The sequence below is a fragment of the Terrapene carolina genome, unplaced genomic scaffold (genome assembly GCF_002925995.2).
Source record: "Terrapene carolina triunguis isolate 2854851 unplaced genomic scaffold, T_m_triunguis-2.0 Scaffold66, whole genome shotgun sequence".
NCBI classification, from domain to species: Eukaryota; Metazoa; Chordata; order Testudines; family Emydidae; genus Terrapene; species Terrapene triunguis.
The window spans coordinates 27,121,309-27,146,071 of record NW_020664417.1 but is presented as its reverse complement, the minus strand read 5'-3'; the positions used below and the strand labels follow the sequence as shown (position 1 = coordinate 27,146,071).

General features: G+C 41.6%; 1 protein-coding gene across 2 annotated transcripts in view; it reads left to right on the top strand.

Annotated features, from left to right (window-relative positions):
* Positions 1-24,763, top strand: part of CUNH4orf45 (chromosome unknown C4orf45 homolog) — an 88,236-nt gene that overhangs the window by 22,126 nt on the left and 41,347 nt on the right. For both annotated transcript variants that reach the window (XM_029910630.1, XM_029910629.1), the window contains exon 3: positions 620-678. In XM_029910630.1, the coding sequence (XP_029766490.1) occupies positions 620-678 (59 nt within the window). The remainder of the gene's footprint in view (positions 1-619; positions 679-24,763) is intronic.

The following is a 24,763-nucleotide window of genomic DNA, read 5'->3' as shown; positions in this document are numbered from 1 at the left end:
GTGTGTGTGTGTGTGTGTGTGTGTGTGTGTGTGTGTGTGTGTGTGTGAAAAATGCACACCGTAGGCTATATTGTTGCTTCCCCCATCAAGATACATGTACAAGTAGTGTGTGAGACTACCTTACTGAGCCAATTTAAGTTTTAAAAATTACTTCCTATAGACCAGAGGTTTCCCTTTTGCCCTGGATTTCTCCTTGACTTGCACATACTGCCATCTGCTGCCCTGCCCACTTTTTGCCCACATGCTCTGAGTTGTTGTGAGCCTGTTGTGAACTTTTGATATTTTCAATTTTACAGTCCCCATACAGGACCCTTAGATGTACCAGACATTGCTTAACTCTTATGTACCTTGTTCTATTGCCGGAGATGTTGTAGAAATATAGCCTTACAATTTCAGTTTTATTGTCTTTCTAAATTCTTCCTCTCTAAATTTTAAGGGGGCCAGAATGCTGCACCCAGGTTGCTCTCACATTTCAAGATGTAGAACCATAGCACCCTTCCTTGGCTTTCAACTCTGTTAATGGACTCTCTCCTCGCTCCCACTCTGATTGGAGAGGGGTAGACAAATATAATATCAATTCCCCTTGCCAACAAGCTTTGGTTTTGTTTCTCTTTGACAGACTGGAGAATTCCGTCAGGCTGCTGAAGATGAGATAACTCATCGATACCAGAATCCATGGTAACTATTTATTCATTATTCTAGCAAACACCCTCTGGTGACTAGCCCACTGTTGCAGAGATGCTTAGATTACCCTGATCTGTAAGAAGACCTGGGACAGGCAGAACAGTGGCATGCTTAACCTTGTAGCAGAAGGTACTGGACAACAACATCTATTGTTACCAAAGAGATTCCATGAGTATCTACTGCTGCGGGAAACCCATTTTCAGCAATAGAGCTGTAGTGACAATAGCTAAGAGGCAGGATTTATAGTTAACCATTTAATTGATGTTATAATAAATAAATAGCACTATTACATAAATAGAACCAAAATAAATGTTAAAACTTAAGGAAAACTCTTTGGGACTCATAAATGCCACTGTCAAATGAAAATCCTACTTTTCAGGTTACCGATCATTTTTCAGACAGTCCCTAATTTTACCTTGGTTTATAGGGTCTGTCACATTGATTGGTGCACCATGAGCCAAGTCTGTGCTAAGCATTATTTATTATTATTATTAATGAAAATTTTAGGTAAAGTATGAGGGGGAGAAAGAGATTGAGGAGATCTGTGGAGGGGAGGAGAGTGAGGAGATTTGTAGAGTTCTCTCCCAAGAATAACATAACATAAGAATGGCCATACTGGGTCAGACCAAAGGTCCATCTAGCCCAGTATCCTGTCTTCCACTAGTGGCCAGTGCCAGGTGCTCCAGAGGGAATGAACAGAACAGGTAATCAGCAAGTGATTGATCCCCTGTCGCTCATTCCCAGCTTCTGGCAAACAGAGGCTAGGGACACCATTCCTACCCATCCTGGCTAATAGGCATTGATGGACCTATCCTCCATGAATTTATCTAGTTCTTTTTTTGAACCCTGTTATAGTCTTGGCCTTCACATCATCGCCTTGCAAAGAGTTCCACAGGTTGACTGTGCGTTGTGTAAAGAAACACACAACTCCCAGCATCATAAAACTAGTCCTATTAGAATGAGGGATAGGTTGTCACATTATGATCTACTCTGAAAAAGGGGCAGTGTCTAGATATTTTGTCCTAGGAGCAGCTTATGAATCAGACTATGACTCGGAGTTGCAATTTGCCTTCAAGTTTGCCTACCTGCTCCAGGGAGGAACTAAACTGCACCGGACCTACCCCTGGCACAGTGCCTTCTGCACTGACACAGCGCTGGCATGCAGGGAGCAAGCCAATGCTCTCCTCTACTCTGTCCCATTTTTTCCTCTCCTCTCCCATCCACCTACGTACACATGGTGGGGGGGGGGAAAGTAATGATTCTCTGGAGACTACTTCCCCTCCTGTGCCCATGGTATAGGTAGGCCATATAACAGAGTCAGGAAGTGCCTTAGTTGATCATCTACTAGCCCTGAGTGACTACAGTTTCTTTGTTGTCCTATAAATCATAGGTATAAACTCATATCTGTAATTGCTTATTTGGGTTAATACAGTGGAATTCTGTTGAGGTTGCTTTATTCTGGTGACAGGTTATAAAATAAACAGCTTCTTCATTACATTTTCCAAATGCTGGGAGCTAATGAAACATTCCGAGTTCAGTGTAGGAGGACAGCCAAAGCAGTATCTTTCAAGAAGGCTTAGAGTGCTTGTCCATCTTTTAGTGCATTCATAAAACATTCATAAGCCATTCATATTATCAAGATTTTTGAAAGCAATCCTTGTGTACAATGATTGTATAGGGATTAATATGGGGCTTACTATAAAGGACATACTATATTTACTTTTACCAGAGAACGGTGGATGGGAAGGCAGAGTGACCTGAGTTTAAACACAATTAAATGTGTGCAATCAGCTAATGGAATGTCTCACAAAAGGATGCACTATTAGATAATTAAGTTATTTTATCTAGTATGCTGCAGATCTTTAAAGCATGAACAAATTTTATAGGAACTGCATAAAATATTCAGAGGATTTAATTGTTACCATTGGATCTTTTGCATATAGCTTCACTGCTGACCCTGTAATAGCGCTGACGCTCTAGTCTTATAATCAATACAAGGTTACTACAGGCATTTCTAAGCGGAAAAAAACCCAGTGAAATTCATCAGTGCAAGGACAATACTTTGATTATCTCTAGTTATTTCAAACACAAAGTGTTCTGAGATCTCTTGCAGTATCCATTTTATATTTAGGATAGTTGGTTAGAAAAGGGTCAGACCTGTTCACTGGTGTCTTCCAGTTCCACTTTTCCAGCAAAACTATTAGAAATGTAAACTAGAATAATCAACTTTCATCCTTGACAATATTGATATCACAGTATTATTCAGGGTAATATCTCTGCAACTTTTATATAGTTTTCCAATAGCATGATGCAAATTCCATTCATAGCAAGTATAGTCCACTATCTATCATTGCTATAGACTTTTTTGTCTCTCTTTTGCTGACTCTTCCTGAATTACACTACTCAATAGAAGATCATATCAGAAATTCTTTCTGAAAGGGTAAATTGTTATTTGGAAGAGAATCTGAAGTCTCCAATGATAGCAGGAAGTAGAAGTAATGATAACAGGTAGGCTGCATTTCAGCTGGAGAAAAGTGCCTGAGTTGCAAATTTCTAATTCAAATTTGGATTCATATCTGAAGTTTCCCAAAGGTTTAAAGGGTGATCAGCTCTGATGTCTTGGTTCCAGCCCATGAAGGGAAGTAGATTATATATGTATATTGCAATATCTGGACTAGATTATACACTAATATCATAATGAACCCCTAGCTCATTTCTCAGTGTCTTCCCTGAAATCTAAATAAAATGGAGGGGGAAGGATGTAGCCAAAGGAGAATTCTGTCTTGCCTAGCCCAACATTTAACCAGTAGCAGTCTCACTAATGTAGCATACAGGAAAGGGTAGTAATCCTCAAGAGTCTTAGGGGGATCTAGGTTGGGAGTAGAGCAAGTTGTGGAAAAATAATTCCACAGACATCTTTAAAGAGAACAATTTCCCTTTCCCCCCAGTTTTGTCAAATTTCCTTGGAAAATGTCAACTTTTCACCCCAAAAAAGTGAAACATTTCCCATCAAAAACAGTTTTGACAAAATATTTTGACCTGACCTACTTGGGAGAGAAAGCCAGAGGTTTATGTGAATAGAAGCAGCTGGCCAGAGACAGCAGCCTGGCAGCTGGTTGCAGAGGGAAAGCTGCATGGCAGACAGCCTGACTGCTGCGACTGAAAAACCAAGAGCTGTGCACAGGCACACCCTGTTGTTGGCAGAGGGCCTGTAATAGCAGCAGCAGGAAGAGGATACAGCTTAGCAAGCAGAAGGCATGGGACATGTGGATGGCATATGGACAGTGCTGAAGGGCCACATCAAGACCTGAACCCTAGCTGAGCACTCTTTCTGAGATCCAGAAAAGCACTTAAGAACACACTTAACTTTAAGCATGTGAGTAAACTAGGGCTGTCAAACGGTTTAAAACGGTGATTAATTATTTTTTTTTTTAATTGCACTGTTAAACAATAATGGAATACCAATTTAAATGTATTATAAATATTTGTGGATGTTTTTCTACATTTTCAAATATTTTGATTTCAGTTACAACACGGAATACAAAGTGAGCACTCTATACTTTGTAATATTTATTATAAATATTTGCACTGTAAAAAAGAAACAAAAGATCGTGCAATCTACAAGTCAAAGCATGAAGGGGCATACGAATGTTTAGCATATCTGGCACATAAATACCTTGGCAATGCCAGCTACAACAGTGCCATGCAAACACCTGTTCTCACTTTCAGGTGACATCGTAAATAAGAAGTGGGCAACATTATCTCCTGTAAATGTAAATAAACTTGTTTGTCTTAGCGATTGGCTGAACAAGAAGTAGGACTGAATGGATTTGTAGGCTCTAAAGTTTTACATTGTTTTGTTTTTGAGTGCAGTTATGTAAAAAATAATAATTCTACATTTGTAAGTGCACTTTCATGACAAAGATTGCACTACGGTACTTATATGAGGTGAATTGAAAAATACTATTTCTTTTTTACAGTGCAAATATTTGTAATAAAAATAATATAAAGTGAGCACTGTAGACTTTGTATTCTGTATTGTTTAAATCAATATATTGGAAAATGTAGTAAAACATCCAAAAATATTTCTAATAAATTAAAATTGGTATTATTGTTAAACAGTGTGATTAAAACTGCGAATAATCACAATTAAATTTTTTAATTGAGTTAATTTGTTTTCAGTTAATAACTTGAGTTAACTGAGATTAATGGATAGCTCTAGAGTAAATCCATCCCCCCACCCCCCACTACTCTTGTGCTTAAATTTAAGCATATGCTTTTCTGATTAGGTCTGGAATGCTCAGCTCTTTGCACAATCAACCCATGTATGAGTAAAGTATTTCTAAATGCATTTCTAAATGTATTAGTACCTTGAATGTTTTCAGAAGGCATAGATATTATTACTATGGAAACTGTCTCTATATCTGTAAGAAGAGGAATTCCTTGTAGCTTGAAAGCTTGTCTCTTTCAGCAATAGAAGTTGGTCCAATGAAAGATGTTACCTCACCCACCTTGTCTCTCTTACATTCTGGGTCCAACACTGCAGACATCTGTATCTGTAAGTCAGTCTTGGTTTGTGTGATTCGTAGAGGCTGTGTCTACCCTAAAATATCTTGAGCGGAATTTGACGCGTCAAATTCCGCTCCACACCACCCTCTCAGCATTTGTTCTCTTGCTTATGTGAAGGGTACAGAATCCAATACTCCTTAATAGACAGTAATATTGACTCCTAATGAACCTGAACATTCTTTACTACAGTGGGCACTGACCCTGTTGATATCAGATGAATAGTTTCAACATCAACAAGAGGTGAGGTGATTTAGGGTGAAGTGTGCTGTACTTGACATCCATATGGTTAGATGTTTCTAGCGCTGGCATAGCCAGACAGGAGCGGCCATTGTTCAGTTTGCATGGAAATGATAGAAAGGGAGAAGCTGATGCTTTCAGAGGAAGTGAAAGTGTTAACATTTGCCTCTGTTTGGTGGCCAGTGAAGATGTTTCTGCATGAGTATAAAATGATGAGGCACACAGAAGACATGCAAGATATCTTCAAGGAGGAAGTGTTTCAAAAGTTGTAGGTGCACTAGCTCAGGATACTGGGTATGGTACCTGTGAAGTTAGAAATACTCTTAACCCTAGCAAAAAGAAAAGCAGAACACTTCTGTTTTATTCTTGCCTTCAATTTTTTCTTTTACGGTAACAACTCACTTTTTCCCTTTTGGAAATGTGATTTGCATAAAATGGAAAAATTTCCACTTGTCATAGATTCATGATTTTGCTTTGTGGTGGATTTCATTCGTTTCATTACATAAAGCCACCCACCCCTTTTATTTTCCTTGGGGTGCAGGAGACTTGGCAAAAATGGTGAAATTTGTTTGTGGACAAATTCACATCTCCCCTCTCCCCATATCCATCTGAAAAACAGCATTTGCTAGTAGAAATGGTACATCTTTGCCCTGTATATTCATGTAAACCTTTGTTTTACTATGTGAATACTCACAAAAGTGTTGCAAAGCCCAGTATCTCTTAGCACTGCATGGACATGCTTAATCGTACTGACTTGATCACCAATGACTGTAGTCTTCTATTGGATTCTTTGAATCTATGCTTCAACATTACTATGCATTATTTCTCAGGATATCTAAAAATATAAACAATATGTAAATCTTTTATTTTACCATGAATTTCCATAGAGTTAATTTTTGTTCTGGAGGAGAAGGCAAATTTCTTATATGCTTCTCAGATTTATGTCACTTGTAAAAGTTAAGCTCCTGCTCTTGTTTACACTGATGTAAATTCAGAGTAACTTTATTGAATTAAGTGGCTTTCCTCTGAAGTTTCACTCATATAAATGAGATCACAGTCTGGCCTTGCTTTCATTCCACCAAAACCAAATATTATAAGTATAAGATCATATATAGGCATCCAGACTTTTGGAAACTTAAGATGAAGCAAAAAGTAAAAGTAGGAGGGTGTCGTTAAAAGCCTGAAAGGAATTGAGCTGCAGCACACACAGAAAATCCCACAAGTTCAATCTTCATTATGGATGTGGTGACACACTCTTTGCTCTCTTCAAATGAATATATTCCATAAAGGACTGCAACATGAACCAGTAGTTAAACTAGCACAGATGTTGCTGGCAATATTTGAAAGATATTTACTTAGTGTTATTAGTGATCAACTTTGTGATTTTGTAAGGGGAGTCCTCCTCATGATTTCCCACAAGACATAATGTTTGCCTAGTTGGAAAGAGCAAATGACTACATTGTAGGCAGGTTTTGTAACCTAAATACTTCAGACTGACGTCATAATTACTTGGCCCAAGTAGGCCTCTTCCCATGCCTTATATCCTTCCTTCCCTCTATCCTTGAACCCTTAGCTTTTCAGAGTGAATGCCATTGGGACTTTCAGGGATGATCTAGCCCTGCCTTCCCTCTGTAGTTTCCAGAGCTCAGCTTGCAGCATTGCTTCCTTTATATTACTTTAGAGACCTTCTCTTTGCAACCTGAAGAAGTGGGAGTGGTACGACCACCAGACTCTCAAGGTAACAGACATCGAGATTTCCTACACACAGACATGCACTGGTTTAATTAAACTGAGTCAGTTACTCTGATGAAAACCCTTGTGTGGACACACTTATATTGGTTTAAAAAGTGGTTTAGCTTGCTCATCTAAAGCTAGGGTTAAACTGAGGTAAGCGTGTCTATACTCAAAGAAGGATTAATTTAACTAGCTTGCTGTAGAACTCATTTTGGTTAAGCTGATGCAATTTTGTATCTAGACCGGCCTTCATGGGTGAAGGAGGGTGTTAGCAGCTGCAGCTTGCTTCTCTCTCTCCTGAGCCTCCTTACCCTATTTTTTCATTCTGAAAAGGTAATCCCATATTACAGTAAAAGCCAGGCATAAGGGAAAGAAGTTTCTCCATGTCCTCTTTGCAGTCTTCACTCCCTGTACTATATTTCTACTCCATAATATTAATTCAAGTTGCTATTTATTAATTTCCCTACTCTAAGTTTCACCATAAGTCTTGCTCCCCTCTGTAACAGTAACCATTGGACTCAGTGGTTATTGATCCCTGTCAGGTGACAGATTTCTGACCTCTTGGAACAATAGATCATTTTGTGTGATTGAGGCCAGGCAACAAAGCTCCATCTCTTTCCAACAGTCCTGTTTCACACCCCTCACATCATTGTTCTTTTCTTGGCTGTCTAGATTTTGGTCTGCTCTGTCCTTCCCCTCCCATCTTCTCCTTCCTCACTTTACCTTCTGCTAGTTTTTCCTCCCATCTTTTCTCCCCCTGCTCTTCAATCTATACCCTCTTTTCTCATCTGTCATGTTTTGCCTTCCCACCCCAGATGTTCTGCTAATAGGGCCATGAGTGGGCTAGAGCTAGCCTGAAGAGCAGGCACTGAAGTCTTCACACCACCTCTCAGCTGTTTATAGGTTTATCGGGGACTCGAGGCACTTTTGGGCCCTGATGCACATCTGAGGTGGTTGGCAGTGTAGAGGAGTTGTTGTAGGGAGAGTTGCCTCATTGTAGTGTTCAAGTGTCCAGAGAAAAGGGAGCTTAGAGAGGAAGACTGGCTTGTTTTCTCCCCCTTCCCATTTAAGGATGAAAATAGGCCAGGAGCAGCACCTGAGCTGGGCTGCGGGTTACTAGTGCTCTGGCAAGTGTGCAAGCCTTTCTAGGAAGACTATAATCTCAGCCACTCAAGTGCTGAAGGGGTTGACTGCTATGCGTTTCTTGCAGGAGATTTCTCTAGTACCAGGCCAGCACTATACTCAAAGTGCTTCTGTTATACTGTTGTCAGGTTTTAGTTCTCTTGGCAAAGGTCATAGAGAAACTGATTCTGCTCTCACCCTTGTGTAATTCCGTCAATGTCAGTGGAGTTACTGCAAATTTACATTGGCACAAATGTCAGAATGAAGTCCATCAATGCTTAAATATTGATATTTTATTTAGCATATTACATAATTACACATGCTGTGCTGTAATCAATAGAGTAGTCAGGAAAAAAAAAAAAGCAGAGGCTTGATTTATACACAAGTTGAGTCTTATGTTGTATCCTTCCCTGTACTAAGTCTTGTCCATACAACCTTCTCCAGGGCAACATGTTTTATTCATATGCATCTCTACTGCAAGGGTCAGATGATAAAATGTCATCTTTACAGCCTGTGAGAGCTTAAAAAAACTCTATAACTTGCTGAAATAATAGGCTGATAACACTCCACTTTCTCTTTCATCATTCATCAGGATTTTCTACATCAGACATTCTGTAGAGTGTGCCTGTCTCTTGTCATGCTGCATGTGGCAGATTGGCTGTGTAACTGTCAGAACAGGGCCAACTCTCTCTGCCAGCAGCATCCACTAAGACTCGAAAACACAACAGTAAGAGAGGCAACCACAGAATGATGTTTTTACTAACAAAATTGGAAATTAATATTTTTCTTTTCTATAGCACTCTCCATGAGAAGATCTGTAAGTGCTTTACACATATTAAGCTTCAGTCCCACTCTCATGGGTCTTATCCTTATTTTAAATTAATTGACCATGGCCACACAGAAAGGCTATAGCAAAGCAAGGAATAGATCACAGCTCTTGATCACCAGTTGATTATTTTTAACCAAAAGACCATCCCTCTTCCTCATTGCCTCTAAATTAAATGCTAAACATTTGTGTAAGAAATAGTTAATTGTGACCCGACACACCATTACCAGATTGTAGCTGGCCCTTGCATTAATGTGCCAGCATCCTCTATCCCTTTGCAACTGCTCCCTTACGCAGAGGCCAGTCACCCTTGCAGCTCTTGCTAGCCCTCCTTTCAGTACAAACCACTACAGAGAGGATAGGGCAGAGGCAGAGCCCCCTTTGAACCAGCTAACTGAACTGGCCAGTAATAGGGGTGTGAACATTGGACCCTCCTGAAACGGTGCAGGGGGTGAGATTCTTTAGCATGCTAAATAGCTCCGGGAGGCATTGTGTCTCCCCAAATAGCCATGCTTCCTGGACCTCTCACTGTGGTAGAGCAGCTCTGCACCATCTCTTATGCAGGACTGTGCTTTAATGGCACAGTCCAGCCCAAAGTATTCTAAGCCACAAGCTGTCAACTATAGCTAGAATTGGAAAGTAAAAAAAGATTTCAAAATGTGTTCCCCCTCCCCAACAAACAAGGAGCTTGGCGACAACAGTAATGTATATCATACAGTGTTTGCAAGTGCACAGTTCCTTTAACCTCTCTGTGACTCAGTTGCCCTTAGGGTCATCTTGGAAGAACAGGGATGACACTCAGACCAGCAATGCCCACATCCCCAGCGTAGTTGGATGTTTGAATATCAGAGTTAGCGCCTACTTGAGGCTGAATGGGGTTAATTTGCAGCTCTGAGCCACTGTGCCTGCATACACTCCATGTAATTCTCAGTGGTATTTGTTTCTACCTTCAGCTGACAGTAGTGCATTGGTTCACATTTGGAGGATTTCCTTTATCAACTATGAGGCCTAAACTAGTTTTAAAAAACATTAATGGAAAAGGATGATTGTGTGTGTCCTTTACTGACCCTCATCTATCTAAAACTGAGTTTTCCCCCCTCCTTCTGTTTTTCCTTCATTTTAGAAATATGAGGAATTACAATTGCTGACTTCCTATGGACTAGGTAAAAATAAGGCCCTCAAAATAGGCAGAATCCTGAGCTGCAGCTTAGCCGTCTTTTGAAGGAAAGGTGTTAGGCGAAGAAAACTTCTTTGTGAAAGAGCTAACTGCTTGATAGGAATTTGAGTTGAAAAGGTCTGTAATACTGAAACAAAAAGTTTAAACAATCTGACTTAACATCCCTTTCCTTTCCAACTGAGAATTGGAAAATTGAGAATTGTGAATTCAGAGTGTTGCAACTTAAGTTTCTGTCTCTTGTGATGTTACTAACACATTATTCCAGAGACACCTGTAGCAAAAAAATAGGGACGTTTAGACCGGATATTTCTAATATTTTTTTTTAAATTATATATAAAAAACATTCAAAAGCCTTACAGGCCATAAGAATTTTTTTTTTAAAGGTGACTTCAAAACAAAAGTTAAAATTGTAGTTTTTCATGAAAAAATGGCTCCAAAAATGGCATTGTGGGATCCCACATTAATGGCCTTTAATGTCAAAATCAAGTGTGCTCAGTTTTTAAGTGAAAAGATGATTTTTCTAATTGCCAGTAATAAACATTCTGCAACTAAATTCAGTCTTCAGTAACACTTGTGCATATCCAGGGTCATCAACAGGTTTGCACAGGGATAGGCGATACTTAAAATTGTTTGCTAACACATGTGAAGGAATGGAAACTAGCTCCTTCCCTGTTAGCTGTGTTGACTCTGCAGGGCTAGCTGGTGTTTTAATATAATTTTTTTTTTTAAATCACTGAAGCAAGCAGACACTACAGAATACATATGAGTAAATCTGTTGACTAAGAGGATGCCAATTTTACAATAGAATTGTGCCTTCAGTTCTGCAGAAACTGATTGGGTCACCAGAAAAATGCCAATACTTTCTACAAAAAAAAAAAAAAAAAAAAAAATTGCCTTTATCTAATCCCTAGCTGGCCTTTTTGTAAAACAGATTAATATTATTTAACTACCTTCACAGGGTGTTTGAGATTCAATTAATATTTGCAAATGCTTTGACATACTCCGCTGCAAGTGAAAAATATGGTACTGTGTATATCAGGGGTCAGTAACCTTTCAGAAGTGGTGTGCCGAGTCTTCATTTATTCACTCTAATTTAAGGTTTCGCATGCCAGTAATACATTTTAACGTTTTTAGAAGGGCTCTTTCTATAAGTCTATAATATATAACTAAACTATTGTTGTATGTAAAGTAAATAAGGATTTTAAAATGTTTAAGAAGCTTCATTTAAAATTAAATTAAAATGTAGAGCCCACCGGACTGGTGGCCAGGACCCAGGCAGTGTGAGTGCCACTGAAAATCAGCTTGCGTGCTGCCTTTGGCGTGCATGCCATAGGTTGCCTACCCCTGGTGTATATATTAAAAAAAAAAAAAAAAAACTTACTAAAAATGATGGTAAACAGTCACTCATAACACAAGTTTTTAAGTCCCATGAAAATGGGGAATATATTATTCATATACTTCTAAAAATAAAATACCTAATTCTCTTTAAAAAAAAATAAAAACAAATCCCCTTTTCTCTTGTTCAGTAGGAAAGTGTTTTCCCCTCTACTATTGGTAGTTCACATGCTCCTGTACACCATTTTGCAGTGTTTAGATTCTTCCAACATACTTCCATTTCTTGAATATCTTGGGTTTCCCATCCACATTCCTATTGTTCTATTCCCAGAGAGAGTGTAAGGGACATCTCCATAGCATATATATGAGGTTTGTGTTCTTTTCTCCGCATTTCCAACATGTCATTTTTTGTCACTTCTGCCTGCATTCTGGCCAGTTTCCAACTGGACAGTTTCCAACATGTTTCAAAGAATTTCCTGCTGGACTTTCAGCCTTAAAGAGATGGGTTTATTGCACAACTTGATCCACAATCTAATATTAAATAGAGCAGTTCAAATCTTTGCTCCTTGTCTCTGGTATGCAGTGTTGTAGCCATGTCGGTCCCAGGATATTAGAAACACAAGGTGGATGAGGTAATATCTTTTATTGGACCAACTTCTGTTGGTGAGAGAGAAACTTTTGAGCTGACACAGAGCTCATAGTTAATGAGAGAAAAGAATTTTGTAGATAGAAAGACTAAAATTTACAAAATTCAATTATGTCCAAGCAAAGGGATGGATGCTCATCAGCATGGACTGGGCGGGAGTGTTACACTACTATAATATTCATTCTTTACTGCTTTGTCTTAGTAATAGGTGAGATTTATTTAATTTAGAAAGAAAGAATCAGTCTTTATCATCGCAGGTAGTGACATCTCTAGGTAAGGATTTTAAATACTTTCCATTATAAGGCCCTGTTTTCAGTTCTCATAAATTGGCCAAACTTAAACCTTTCAAGTTGAAATTTTCAATGCCAGATGTCTGTCTCAAACTGTTTTTTTAAGTTTCAGCTAAAATAGTGCTGATGTTTCTCAGACTGAGGTTGGGGGAAGAATATTTTTACCCATGTTAAAAATAATTCTTAACAGTTCTACTGAGAAGCTCTAGCACAGGGGTCGGCAACCTCTGGCACGCAGCTCGCCAGGGTAAGCACCCTGGCGGGCTGGGCCGGTTTGTTTACCTGCCGTGTCCGCAGGTTCGGCCAATCGTGGCTCCCACTGGCTGTGGTTCGCTGCTCCGGGCCAATGGGGGCAGCGGGAAGCCGCAGCCAGCACATTCCTTGGGCCACACTGCTTCCCGCCGCCCCCATTGGCCTGGAGCAGTGAACCGTGGCCAGTGGGAGCAGTGATTGGCCCAACCTGCGGACACGGCAGGTAAACAAACTGGCCCGGCCCGCCAGTGTGCTTATCCTGGTGAGCCGTGTGCCAGAGGTTGCTGACCCCTGCTCTAGCAGCTCCATGCTTTGGAGTAGGGACTTGAAATTTGGCAAGGGGTAGTGATGGTTTTCAGGATGTGCTTTTTGATGTTCCTGTGAAAATCTGCCTCAAAAATTTGACCAAGTTATAAACCTTCTGGAAAAAAAAAATCTCATTTTGTACATGCTCACTAGAAACTTGTTACAGTTTGGCAACTAAATGATCTAGCGATTTCATCCGCCCTGAGCATGCTCCATCTCTCACAGCTCCTACATGCCAACCAGACTGCTCATGAGCCATTGGCACAGAAAAACTCACAATACTCCAGCCCAGGGCTGCAGGGACTGAGGTGAACTTTCCCTGCAATTGCTCCTCCTATCTGTTGGGTGTTACTGGGTACTGCAATTCAGAGCAGGGAGACTCTCCTGTGTGCTCAATGCACCCCCTGGCTAGAATGCAGAGAGGGCTCCAGAACGGGATGAACAAGGACATGAAAGAGACACAAGGCAGGGAGCCAGGGGCAGGAGCTCGAGGAAAAGGAAGTGGATAAGCCCTTGGCAAGCATGGAGTTAGGAGTGAGTGGAGAGACTGGGCATGAACAGAGGTGGACATAAGACAGGGACGGATAGGAACAACGTGAGGGGTGGGGGGAGCCATAAGGATAGGAGCAGGGATGGGACAAGGGCAAGATTTGGGAGAGGGGGGAAAAAAAATGGATAGGAGCCAGGGAGCATAGCACCAGCGGAGGGGACAGAGAGAGGCTGGGTGGGGGTAGGAGCAGAAGGGTCTGTAATAAGTAGAATACACACACTCCCTTCAGAATCTGGAAGTGAACCTCTTATTCCCAAGTCTCAACATTCCTTTGGCATAGTGTGAAGCCCACTGGCAAAGGGTGTGTCTCCATCCCCCTCACTTTTGCATGCTTGACTTGGCAACCTTAGTTTTCTTTTAACATAGTGTTGGGATGTAAATTAAACATTTATATTGCAGTAGCACCTCAAAGCCACAACCAGGTTGGGCCCCATTGTGATAGGCAGTGTACAACACATAATAAATGGCAGTGCCTGGTCCAAAGTCTAAAAATTCTAACTTGAGATGTTCCCTTTATAGGCAGATTGGTTTGTGAATATGAATTGTTTATCCATCTAGAGGGGGGTGTGTGTGTGCGTGTGAGAGAGAGAGAGAGAGAGTTTTAAACACTGGGATTGTCTATACAGTGTTGAAAGTAGTAATCCCTAGTACTATCTACAGTGAAGGCTAATCTTGAAAGAGTTAGTGCTGTAAATGGCAAAATTTTAAAGTAAAACTAATGCCCATAGCTCTGCTTCTGACATCTATACAAATAATGAGTTTTCAAATGGCATATGACACATCCAGATTGATTCAGTAGGAAAACAGGTTTTTGTTTTTTTGGATAAGGATAACCAGATGGACAAGGATTGTATAAGTATTGGCAAAGGTAATGCTGTTGAAAGGGTGACAAAATGTGTTAAGTTAAAGTTGGATAGTCAGGTTTTCATCAACATTAAATTAAAATTGCAATCTGAACATGCCACTCTATTTTGTAAATTCATCTGCCAAAAAAAAAAAAAAAAAAAAAAGAGAGAGAGAGAACACGAGCAGCAGAGACTAGACTATTTCCCCCTTTTGTGGATATACTGAGTGCATAATGTACATAAAAAAAGAAATCAACATCAAGAGCCTGATTTTTAGAATTTTAGACATGTAAATGCACATAGAAAGTGAGCTCATTTGCATGCCTGATTTACAAGCATATGGTAATATTTAAGCTTGGAAATGGTGCATGCAAGTTGGACATGCCTTTCCCCCCCATATACTTTGCCATTATTATCCCCCTCAAAGTAATGATGGGGAATGGAAAAATTTGGCTTCAAGAATGGCTTAAAGCTGAGGATATACAATGCTTTGGTGACCATGGCCCTTCGGTCAAGATTGAAAAGAAGTTGGATACCATTTAGATGAAGCATTTCCATATGTCAAAATCATCCAGTGGTATAAATTCAAGTTGAATGAAGAGCTCTGTCTTCTAAACTGACTAGGTCCTGTTCTCTCAAACGGTTGCCCAAGGCTCTGTAAGGTGTTACAGTCATCTCCTCCAGATGCCTTCCAATTTCCCTTCAAGAATCATCTTCAACTTTGACGCAATGAAACCAAGATGGAAAAGATCCCCCAAAAGACCTAAAACACTACGGCTAGAGGACATGGTCAGACACCTGTCCTTCAGAGGACTTCCCTCATGTAATGCGCCAGGTTTGGCTCATGACAGAACTATCAAGCTCTGCATTTAGCGGATCTGCAAGCATGTACGTGTTTGAACTGGTATGTTAGATGGCAAAAGCAAAGCTCCATCTCCTGACAGATGTGCTACGGTTCTCTGAGAGCCACTGCTCTAAACCTGTCCAGGTTACTGTACCCCTTTCAGGAATCTGATTTGTCCTGTGTACCCCCAAGTTTCACCTCACTTAAAAACTACCTGTTTACAAAATCAGACATAGAAATACAAAAGTATCACAGCACACTATCACTGAAAAATTGCTTACTTTCTCATTTTACCATATTATAAAATGCATTAGAATATAAATATTGTACTCGACTCACCACTGAGGCACTTCAGTGTGGTTACATCTGTGGAATAGCTCTGTTCCTAGAGAAGGACAGCAAAGGGCTGACAGAATTGTGAGGATAAATAGCTGGCTAAGGGAGTGGTGCTATAAGGAGGGCTTTGGGATGTATGGCCACTGGGAGGCTTTCGGGGACAGACAGCTGTTCTCACGGGATGGACTTCACCTGAGTAGGGAAGGAAATAGACTTCTGGGAGGGAGGCTGGCTCATCTCATCAAAAGGGCTTTAAACTAGGAATTTGGGGGAGACGGTTGGGAGATGTCCAGTTAATCTCCACGCCAGATTCCAACACTGAAAAAGAGGGTGAAGAGATAAGCACAGATATAGGTAGGGGTAGGGAATTGGACATAAGAAGGAGGGGGCGGATGGACAGTATGGGGTCCGTACCAAATTGCATAACTAATGGGAGAAAGGATAGACAGCATACAGTAAGATGTTTATACACCAATGCGAGAAGCCTAGGTAACAAAATGGAGGAATTGGAGCTCCTGGTCCAAAAAATGAAACCTGATATCGTAGGAATAACTGAAACGTGGTGGAACGGTAGTCATGACTGGAGTACAGGTATGGAAGGGTATGTGCTGTTTAGGAATGACCGGAAAAAAGGTAAAGGTGGGGGAGTGGCATTGTATGTCAATAATGAGGTAAAATGTAAAGAAATAATAAGTGATGGAATGGATAAGACGGAGTCTGTCTGGGCAATAATTACACTGGGTAAAAGAACTACTAGAGCCTCCCCTGAGATAGTGCTTGGGGTGTGCTATAGACCGCCAGGATCTAGCCTGGATGCGGACAGAGAACTATTTAATGTTTTTAGGGAAGTAAAAACAAATAAGAACTGTGTAATCATGGGGGACTTTAACTTCCCAGATATAGATTAGGGAACAAATGCTAGTAACAATAATAGGGCTCAGATGTTCCTAGACGTGCTAGCAGATGAATTCCTTCATCAAGTAGTAGCTGAACCGACGAGGGGGGATGCAATTTTAGATTTGGTGCTGGTGAGTAGTGAGGACCTCGTTGAGGAAATGGTTGTAGGGGACAACCTTGGCTCGAGTGACCATGAGCTAATTCAGTTTAAACTAAATGGAAGGATTAACAGAAATAAAACTATGACTAAGGTTTACAATTTCAAAAAGGCCAACTTTAAAAAATTAAGACAACTACTTAGGGAAGTGGATTGGGCTAACATACTTAGGGATCTAAAGGCAGATGACGCCTGGGATTATTTCAAGTTGAAGTTGCACGAGCTGTCCGAGGCCTGTATCCCGAGAAAGGGAAAAAGATTAGTAGGCAGGAGATTTAGACCTAGCTGGATGAGCGGGCGTCTCAAAGAGGCGATTAAGAAAAAACAGAAAGCGTAGAAAGAATGGAAGAGGGGAGGGATCAGCAAGGAAACCTACCTTATTGAGGTTAGAGCATGTAGGGATGCGGTGAGAAAGGCCAAAAGCCGTGTAGAGTTGGACCTTGCGAGGGGAATTAAATCCAATAGTAAGAGGTTTTATAGCCATATAAATAGGAAGAAAACAAAGAAAGAGGAAGTGGGACCACTGAAGAATGTAGATGGAGTGGAGATTAAGGATAATCTAGGCATGGCAGAATATCTAAATGAATATTTTGCATCGGTCTTTAATAAGGCTAATGAAGGGCTTAGGAATAGAGGGAGCAGGACAGAGGGGAATAAAGGAGTGGGGATTGACATTACAGTATCAGAGGTGGAAGCCAAACTTGACCAGCTAAACGGGACTAAATCGGGCGGACCGGATGATCTTCATCCTAGAATATTGAAGGAACTGGCGCAAGAAATTGCAAGCCCCTTAGCGAGAATTTTTAATGAATCTGTAAACTCGGGGGTGGTACCGTTGGACTGGAAAATAGCTAATGTGGTTCCTATTTTCAAGAAGGGGAAAAAAAGTGACCCGGGTAACTACAGGCCTGTTAGTTTAACTTCTGTAGTATGTAAGGTCTTGGAAAAAATTTTGAAGGAGAAAGTAGTTAAGGACCTTGAGGTGAATGGCAATTGGGACAAATTACAACATGGGTTTACAAAAGGCAGATCGTGCCAAACCAACCTGATCTCCTTCTTTGAGCAAGTAACAGACCTTCTAGATAAAGGAAATGCGGTGGATCTAATATACCTCGATTTTAGTAAAGCGTTTGATACTGTACCGCATGAGGAATTATTGGTTAAATTGGAAAAGATGGGGATCGATATGAAAATCCAGAGGTGGATAAAGAACTGGTTAAAGGGGAGACTGCAGCAGGTAGTACTGAAAGGGGAACTGTCAGGTTGGAGGGAGGTCACCAGTGGGGTTCCTCAAGGTTCGGTTTTGGGTCCGATTTTATTTAATCTATTTATTACTGACCTCGGAACCGAATGTAGGAGTGGGCTGATAAAGTTTGCGGATGACACAAAGTTGGGAGGCATTGCCAATTCGGAGAAGGATCGGGATATTCTGCAGGGAGACTTGGATGACCTTGTAAATTGGAGTAATAATAATAGGATGAGATTTAATAGTGAGAAGTGTAAGGTGATGCATTTAGGGATGACTAACAAGAATTTTAGTTATAAGCTGGGGACGCATCGGTTGGAAGTGACGGAGGAGGAGAAGGACCTCTGAGTCCTGGTTGATCGCAGGATGACTATGAGTCGGCAATGTGACGTGGCTGTGAAAAAAGCTAATGCGATCTTGGGATGCATTAGGCGAGGTATTTCTAGTAGGGACAAGGAGGTGCTGCTTCCGTTATACAAGGCGCTGGTGAGACCTCATTTGGAGTACTGTGTGCAGTTCTGGTCTCCTATGTTTAAAAAGGATGAACTCAAACTGGAACGGGTACAGAGAAGGGCCACTAGGATGATCTGAGGAATGGAAAACCTTTCCTATGAAAGGAGACTCGAGGAGCTCGGTTTGTTTAGCCTAACCAAAAGAAGGCTGAGGGGGGATATGATTGCTCTCTTTAAATATATCAAAGGGATAAATACCAGGGAGGGAGAGGAATTATTTCAGCTCAGTACTAATGTGGACACGAGAACAAATGGATATAAACTGGCCGTGGGGAAGTTTAGGCTTGAAATTAGACGAAGGTTTCTAACCGTCAGAGGGGTGAAATTTTGGAACAGCCTTCCGAGGGAAACGGTGGGGGCAAAAGACCTCTCTGGCTTCAAGATTAGGCTAGATAAGTTTATGGAGGGAATGGTTTGATGGGATAACGTGATTTTAGTCAATTAGGCAATAACGTGCCATCGCTGGTAAAATGAGGGTCCGGCTGGAGAATCTTGCCTGTATGCTCGGGGTTCTACTGATCGCCATATTTGGGGTCGGGAAGGAATTTTCCTCCAGGGTAGATTGGCAGAGGCCCTGGAGGTTTTTCGCCTTCCTCCGCAGCATAGGGCAGGGGTCGCAAGCTGGAGGATTCTCTGCGACTTGAAGTCTTTAAATCATGATCTGGAGACTTCAACAGCTGAGTTAAGGGAAAGTGGGTGGGTCAGCTTTTGTGGCCTGCATCATGCGGGAGGTCAGACTAGATGACCATAATGGTCCCTTCTGACCTTAAAGTCTATGAGTCTATGAGTCTTACATTTCAGTGTATAGTATATAGAGCAGTATAAACAAGTCATTGGGTGTGTGACATTTTAGTTTGTTCTGACTTCATTAGTGCTTTTTATATAACCTGTTGTAAAACTAGGCAGTTATCTAGATGAGTTGTACCCACAGAAAACCTCTGTACCCCTGGCTGAGAACCACTGCTTTAGAACTCCCAACATACAGCTCTGTGTTCAAATCCAGTTTCTAGCCAGACTAAAGTTTCTGAAATTGCTCCAAGAACTATATATTGTAACTCTTCATATATATTAAATTTGTTGTCTGTATATTGAGATTTGTCAGTTAAATATACAACCCCATGATTCATATGTCAATCAGCACTATCCTTGGCTTGGAATCTCTAAGACAAATTCATTCTGGTGTAACTCTATGGATTTCAGTGGAATTACACCAAGAGTAAGTTTCTGCATCTGTGTCTTATACCAATGAGAGACATTTGTGACATTAAAGGACCCCCACACAGAATTCTTCCTTTTGATACAATGGATAATTATATTAATCAGAGAAAATATGGTAACAATTGTCAAAATTCCCCCCTTATTGCTGTATCTGCAGCCTCCAAAAAGTATGCTGGATGCTTTACAGAACACAAACAAGTGCCCTGCCTTGAAGAGCTTACAATCTAATTTTAGACCTGTCAAGATGAGCAAAAGTAAGAACACTCTGAAGGAAAGGAAAGACAAGGATTATAGCCAATAAGATCACAGTTACTTAGTTTATGCATGTCCACATCTTGATGTCTTCATCATTATAATTATTGTTGATGCCCTTCGGTGGAATACTTCTGAAATGCCTATTTCAACCCCACTCAGCATAATCTGTAGTGGTTAACCCCTTCTGTAAGGACTCACCTTTCCCTTTCAAATAGCACTTCAGCATTAAATCTGATGTTTACGTATTAGCCACTTTTAACACAATAGACCCACTCTATTTAAACAGGCAATATTTGTAGTGGACTGCATATCTGTAAGGACTCAATGAGGTATCTTGTTCAACTTGACTATAGGAAACAAAGCAGCATTTAGGAAAATCAGTAGAAAGGTACTGTATTTGAAATATTTCAGAGTAGGTCAATATTTCCCTGACTAGTGGGAGATTTCAGTCAGGAGACCTTGGCACTGAAGTAGCTTTTGGAGGCTTCTTCCGAAGAGTAAGAAAACAGGATTTGCTTAGCCTGCACTGCCTCTGAGTAATCAGAAGCCCAGCTGGAACCCATAAGCAGCTATCAGCTTTGTGCTTGTGATGTCACTGTGGCACTGGGAACATTTTTCACATACTAGGACAGCTTGGATGCAGTCTGCTAGCCTAGGGAGCTTATTAACCAGTCAAACTACAGACAGTGAAGCCTTCCATTTTGCAAAGTAAACTTTTCATTTTGCTAGGGTGATTATGTATTGAATAAGCCTTTCAAATGCAGTGGATGCATGCGGGTTTGGATTTTTTAAAAATATCACTAATGCCAGCCAACACCAGATAAACCCGAGAGTGTCAGAGCAGATTACATCTAAGGGCTGGTCCACACTGGGGCGGGGGATCGATATAGGAAAACGCAACTTCAGCTACGAGAATAGCGTAGCTGAAGTCGACGTTTCCTATATCGAACTAAAAGTACTTACTTCGGGTCCACGCGGCGCAGGTAGGCTCCCCCGTCGACAGCGCTTCCTCCTCTCGGCGAGCAGGAGTTCCGCAGTCGACGGGGGAGCGCTTCTGGGATCGATCTATCGCGTCCAGATGAGACGCGATAAATCGATCCCAGAAGATCGATCTCTACCCGCCGAATTAGGCGGGTAGTGTGGACCAGCCCTAAGTGTGGAATCATACACCATCCATGGCGGTTTCTTCCTCCCTCCCCTCCCCCAGAGGTGACAGATTATTTCTAGGGAACATATTTCTTAGTTGTAAATATTACTAACTGTAATGTCAAGAATTCTGTGTAACACACTTAGTACGTAAGCAGCATTTAACCAAAGGAACTACACTATTTTATTTCAGTATTGACAGCTCTTAGGAATAACGTGATTTTGAATACTAGTGAAGGCAGTCTTACAATGATGTAAAAAGAGAGAAGAACCAGCCATATCATACTATAGCTGTAGCCTAATGGAAGATACACTGAAGTACAAACCCAGAGAGCAAGGTTTCATATTATACTTTGGGGTGGGGTTGTAACAGGATCTCTACTCACCACTGAGGCACTTCCTTGTGGCTACCTCTGGGGAATAGCTCCACCCAATCCGACACCCCTTTCTGTCCAGGAGTTGCAGTGCTTCCTCTCAGTCACTCGGGGTGCTCCTTCTTCATGGCTCAGCTCTCCGACCAGGTCACTATAGTTTTCCCCTTGTGGGGTATCAAAGTCTCAGTGGACTATCATTCCCAGCCAAACTATGCCACTTTCCCAGTGGCTGGTAGGGGAACCCGGATCCGCCCACTACTCCAGGTTCCAGCCCAGGACCCTTGGATCAGTGGCAAAGGTCTGCATCATCCTTGCTGCCATATCCCTATTCCACCTCCATCAGGCCTCCATCCACCCATCTTCTGGGTAAACTTTTCCTTCAGGGCCAGGATCCCAGGGCTTCTACTCTTACCCTGGGTTTCTGCCTCTGAGTTTCATACCTCCAGAGAAGAATTGCAGGTTCCACACTGCAGCCTTCTTCTGCCTCACTTCCTGGCCTTATACCAGCCCTGCTGCTCCTGCTCAGCTGGGCTCCAGGCTCAATCAGTGCTTGCCTATCAAGCCTAACTCTCCCCCAGGTATGGCCTACCAGGTTACTTAACCCCATCTAAGCCACATTAACCCTTTTTGACAGGATGTCACTGTCACTCATCAGTATCACAGATAATTAAGAACTTGCATCCAGTCACTTCAGATAGAGCTCTAGGTACTATTTCAAACTCTAATATACAAGAGCCAAGTATCATCCACATTGCTAAAGGCTTTTAAAAGAAACATGCTAGATTAGGTGCCTCTGTAATTCACACTTATAAAGTGTCACCTTTACAGCTAGAGCACATATAGAAGCTTATGACCCTGATGGGACTTCCATGCTAAGAGAACTGCTTCTTTAGCTCAAGTGGGAAAGATTCATAATTTACATCCGCATGTCCCAGGCAGAAGGCCCAAACGTGGCTATTGTTCCATTTGGCTGTGTTGCCTGTAATCATGAGACCACAATCTGCTTCCACAGTCATGAAAAAAAAAACCAGGCCTGGTGCCCAGCGTTCCACTGCTGTCTCTCTAAGAACTATGTAATGCACTGGCAACACGTGTGTCTTTACCCATGTGGGCTGATTCACAGAGAGGTTAACACCATACTTTTCCTTTTCTACCAGCAACTCCTCTAGTTGAAGTGTAAGACTCTATACTGTAGCTCTGAAGGTTGTGGGTTCAAGCTGTGGTGATTACCTGGGAATGAAAAAAATATACATATTTGTGCAAAAGATAGTATAAGGACCCTGCACATAGTATCAGGATGATTTGCTAATATTTATTTTACTTCTGCATTTTTAATATTTGTATGGTGCTAAGGGGAGATGTACCTTCAAGCACAGTCTGCCACACCTTATTCTTAAGTCAGAGAACAATATTTGGGAGATTTTGCCATTGTGTGCAGACACTAAAAAACCTGCCTGTGTCAGCTTCAAAAAAGGCCAAGCTTGATTTTATATATAAACTTATCAAGCCATATTTTCAAAGGTGTACTGTTAGCAGCAGGACAGAATTCCTCAGGGCACTGTGAATGAGCCAAAGAGAGCCTTCTACCTATGGGTCACCAGTCTGAATCCTGCAACCATCAGCAGGGATTAAAAATCGTTGCAGTCTAAGGGATGCTTGATGGCAAACTCATCGAATATAGAGGCCAAGTCCCAGCTCCAGCTCCAACATCACAAACTCCCGGTCATACTTTGCACTAGATTGTAAGCTTTTTGAGACAGCAATTCTCTTGCTTTTGCTTGCTACAATACCTACCATAATGGGGCATAACCTCAGCTCGGTCCAGTCCTCTACTGAGAGCTTCTACTGTGGGGGGCCAAACCGCAGACCTTTGCTCATTGGCTGGTTATCAGCTTCTGTAGATGTTTTTCTCACCTCAAGTCATAAACCTCTGGAACCTCAGTCATCTCTCGATGCTGACTTCTGGTGAGAAATAAGCAGGTAAACTCTTACAGAAGATAAATCCTATTTTTGTGCAAACACCGTAGCAGGGAAGAGAAAGCCCAGAATATGTCACTTGCAGAATTGCTTTGAAACAATTTTTTTTTCAAAATTTCATTCATGAGCAGTAGCTTTTTAAAAATATTGTTGGCAAGTCATGAGCCAAAAATGAAAAAATATTAGGATGGAAGAAACATATCTGTTTGGCAAATCGGTGCCTGGATGTTTAAGCTGTAATGACCTAGCCAGAGGTTTAATAGACCAGAAGTGTGCTGCTCCAGGGTAAGGATGCACATTTTACTTACACCATGCTGCAGCCTGATATATAATGTAAAGCTAGTATGAAGGCCAAGGGGAAAGTTTCCACATAAATTACTCCATGAAACTGCAGAAGAGCGTGAATGTTTATAGTGTGCCATCATTCAATCCGACTGGTTTGTTATCCAGCAAGACTCAAGAAAATGGCTGGTACAATTCTACCAAAACATCGACATTTGCAGTTTTTCTGCTGTCATAGCTTCTCAAACTTCAGAGAAATTTTTCCCACTCATTTAAAGATGAAGAAGATAGAAAAATATTTCTGTAGCAGCATCCATATGGTAGATGCTTTAGCAAAGTCTCTGCTACAAACTGCACACATTCAGTTACAATTGTGAGTATAAACAGACATAGAAAAGCACAATGCACCTCATAAGAACTGAATATTATTCCTCGCCTTTTGGAGCAGTAAAGGGGGAGAAAAGCAAGTCTTTTGGGATGCTAAATACTAGCCCTCAGACTTCCTGTCCTGAATTATTTGTATTACCCCACCATCCATCTTTTTAACCAGAGCAGCATGCCCAGAAGGATGGTCCAGTGCTAGGACACTTACCTGGGACTTGAGAGTTTAATTCCCTCCCCTGCCAGACTTCTTGTGTGACCTTGACCAAGTCACTTAGTGTAGGGTTACCATACGTCCGGTTTTTCCCGGACATGTCCGGCTTTTCGGCAATCAAACCCCCGTCCGGGGGGAATTGCCAAAAAGCCGCACACGTCCGGGAAAAATGCCGGCCGGGCACTTCCCCTCCCGCGGCTGCTCAGCTCCTCCCCTGACTCTTCGGCTCTGTTAAGAGCTGAGCCGCCCGAGCGCTATGGGCTTCAGGCAGCCCCCTTGCCTCCGGACCCCAGCCGCCGGCCGGGCACTTCCCCTCCCGGGCTCCGGCGGCGCAGGGTCCAGAGGCATGGG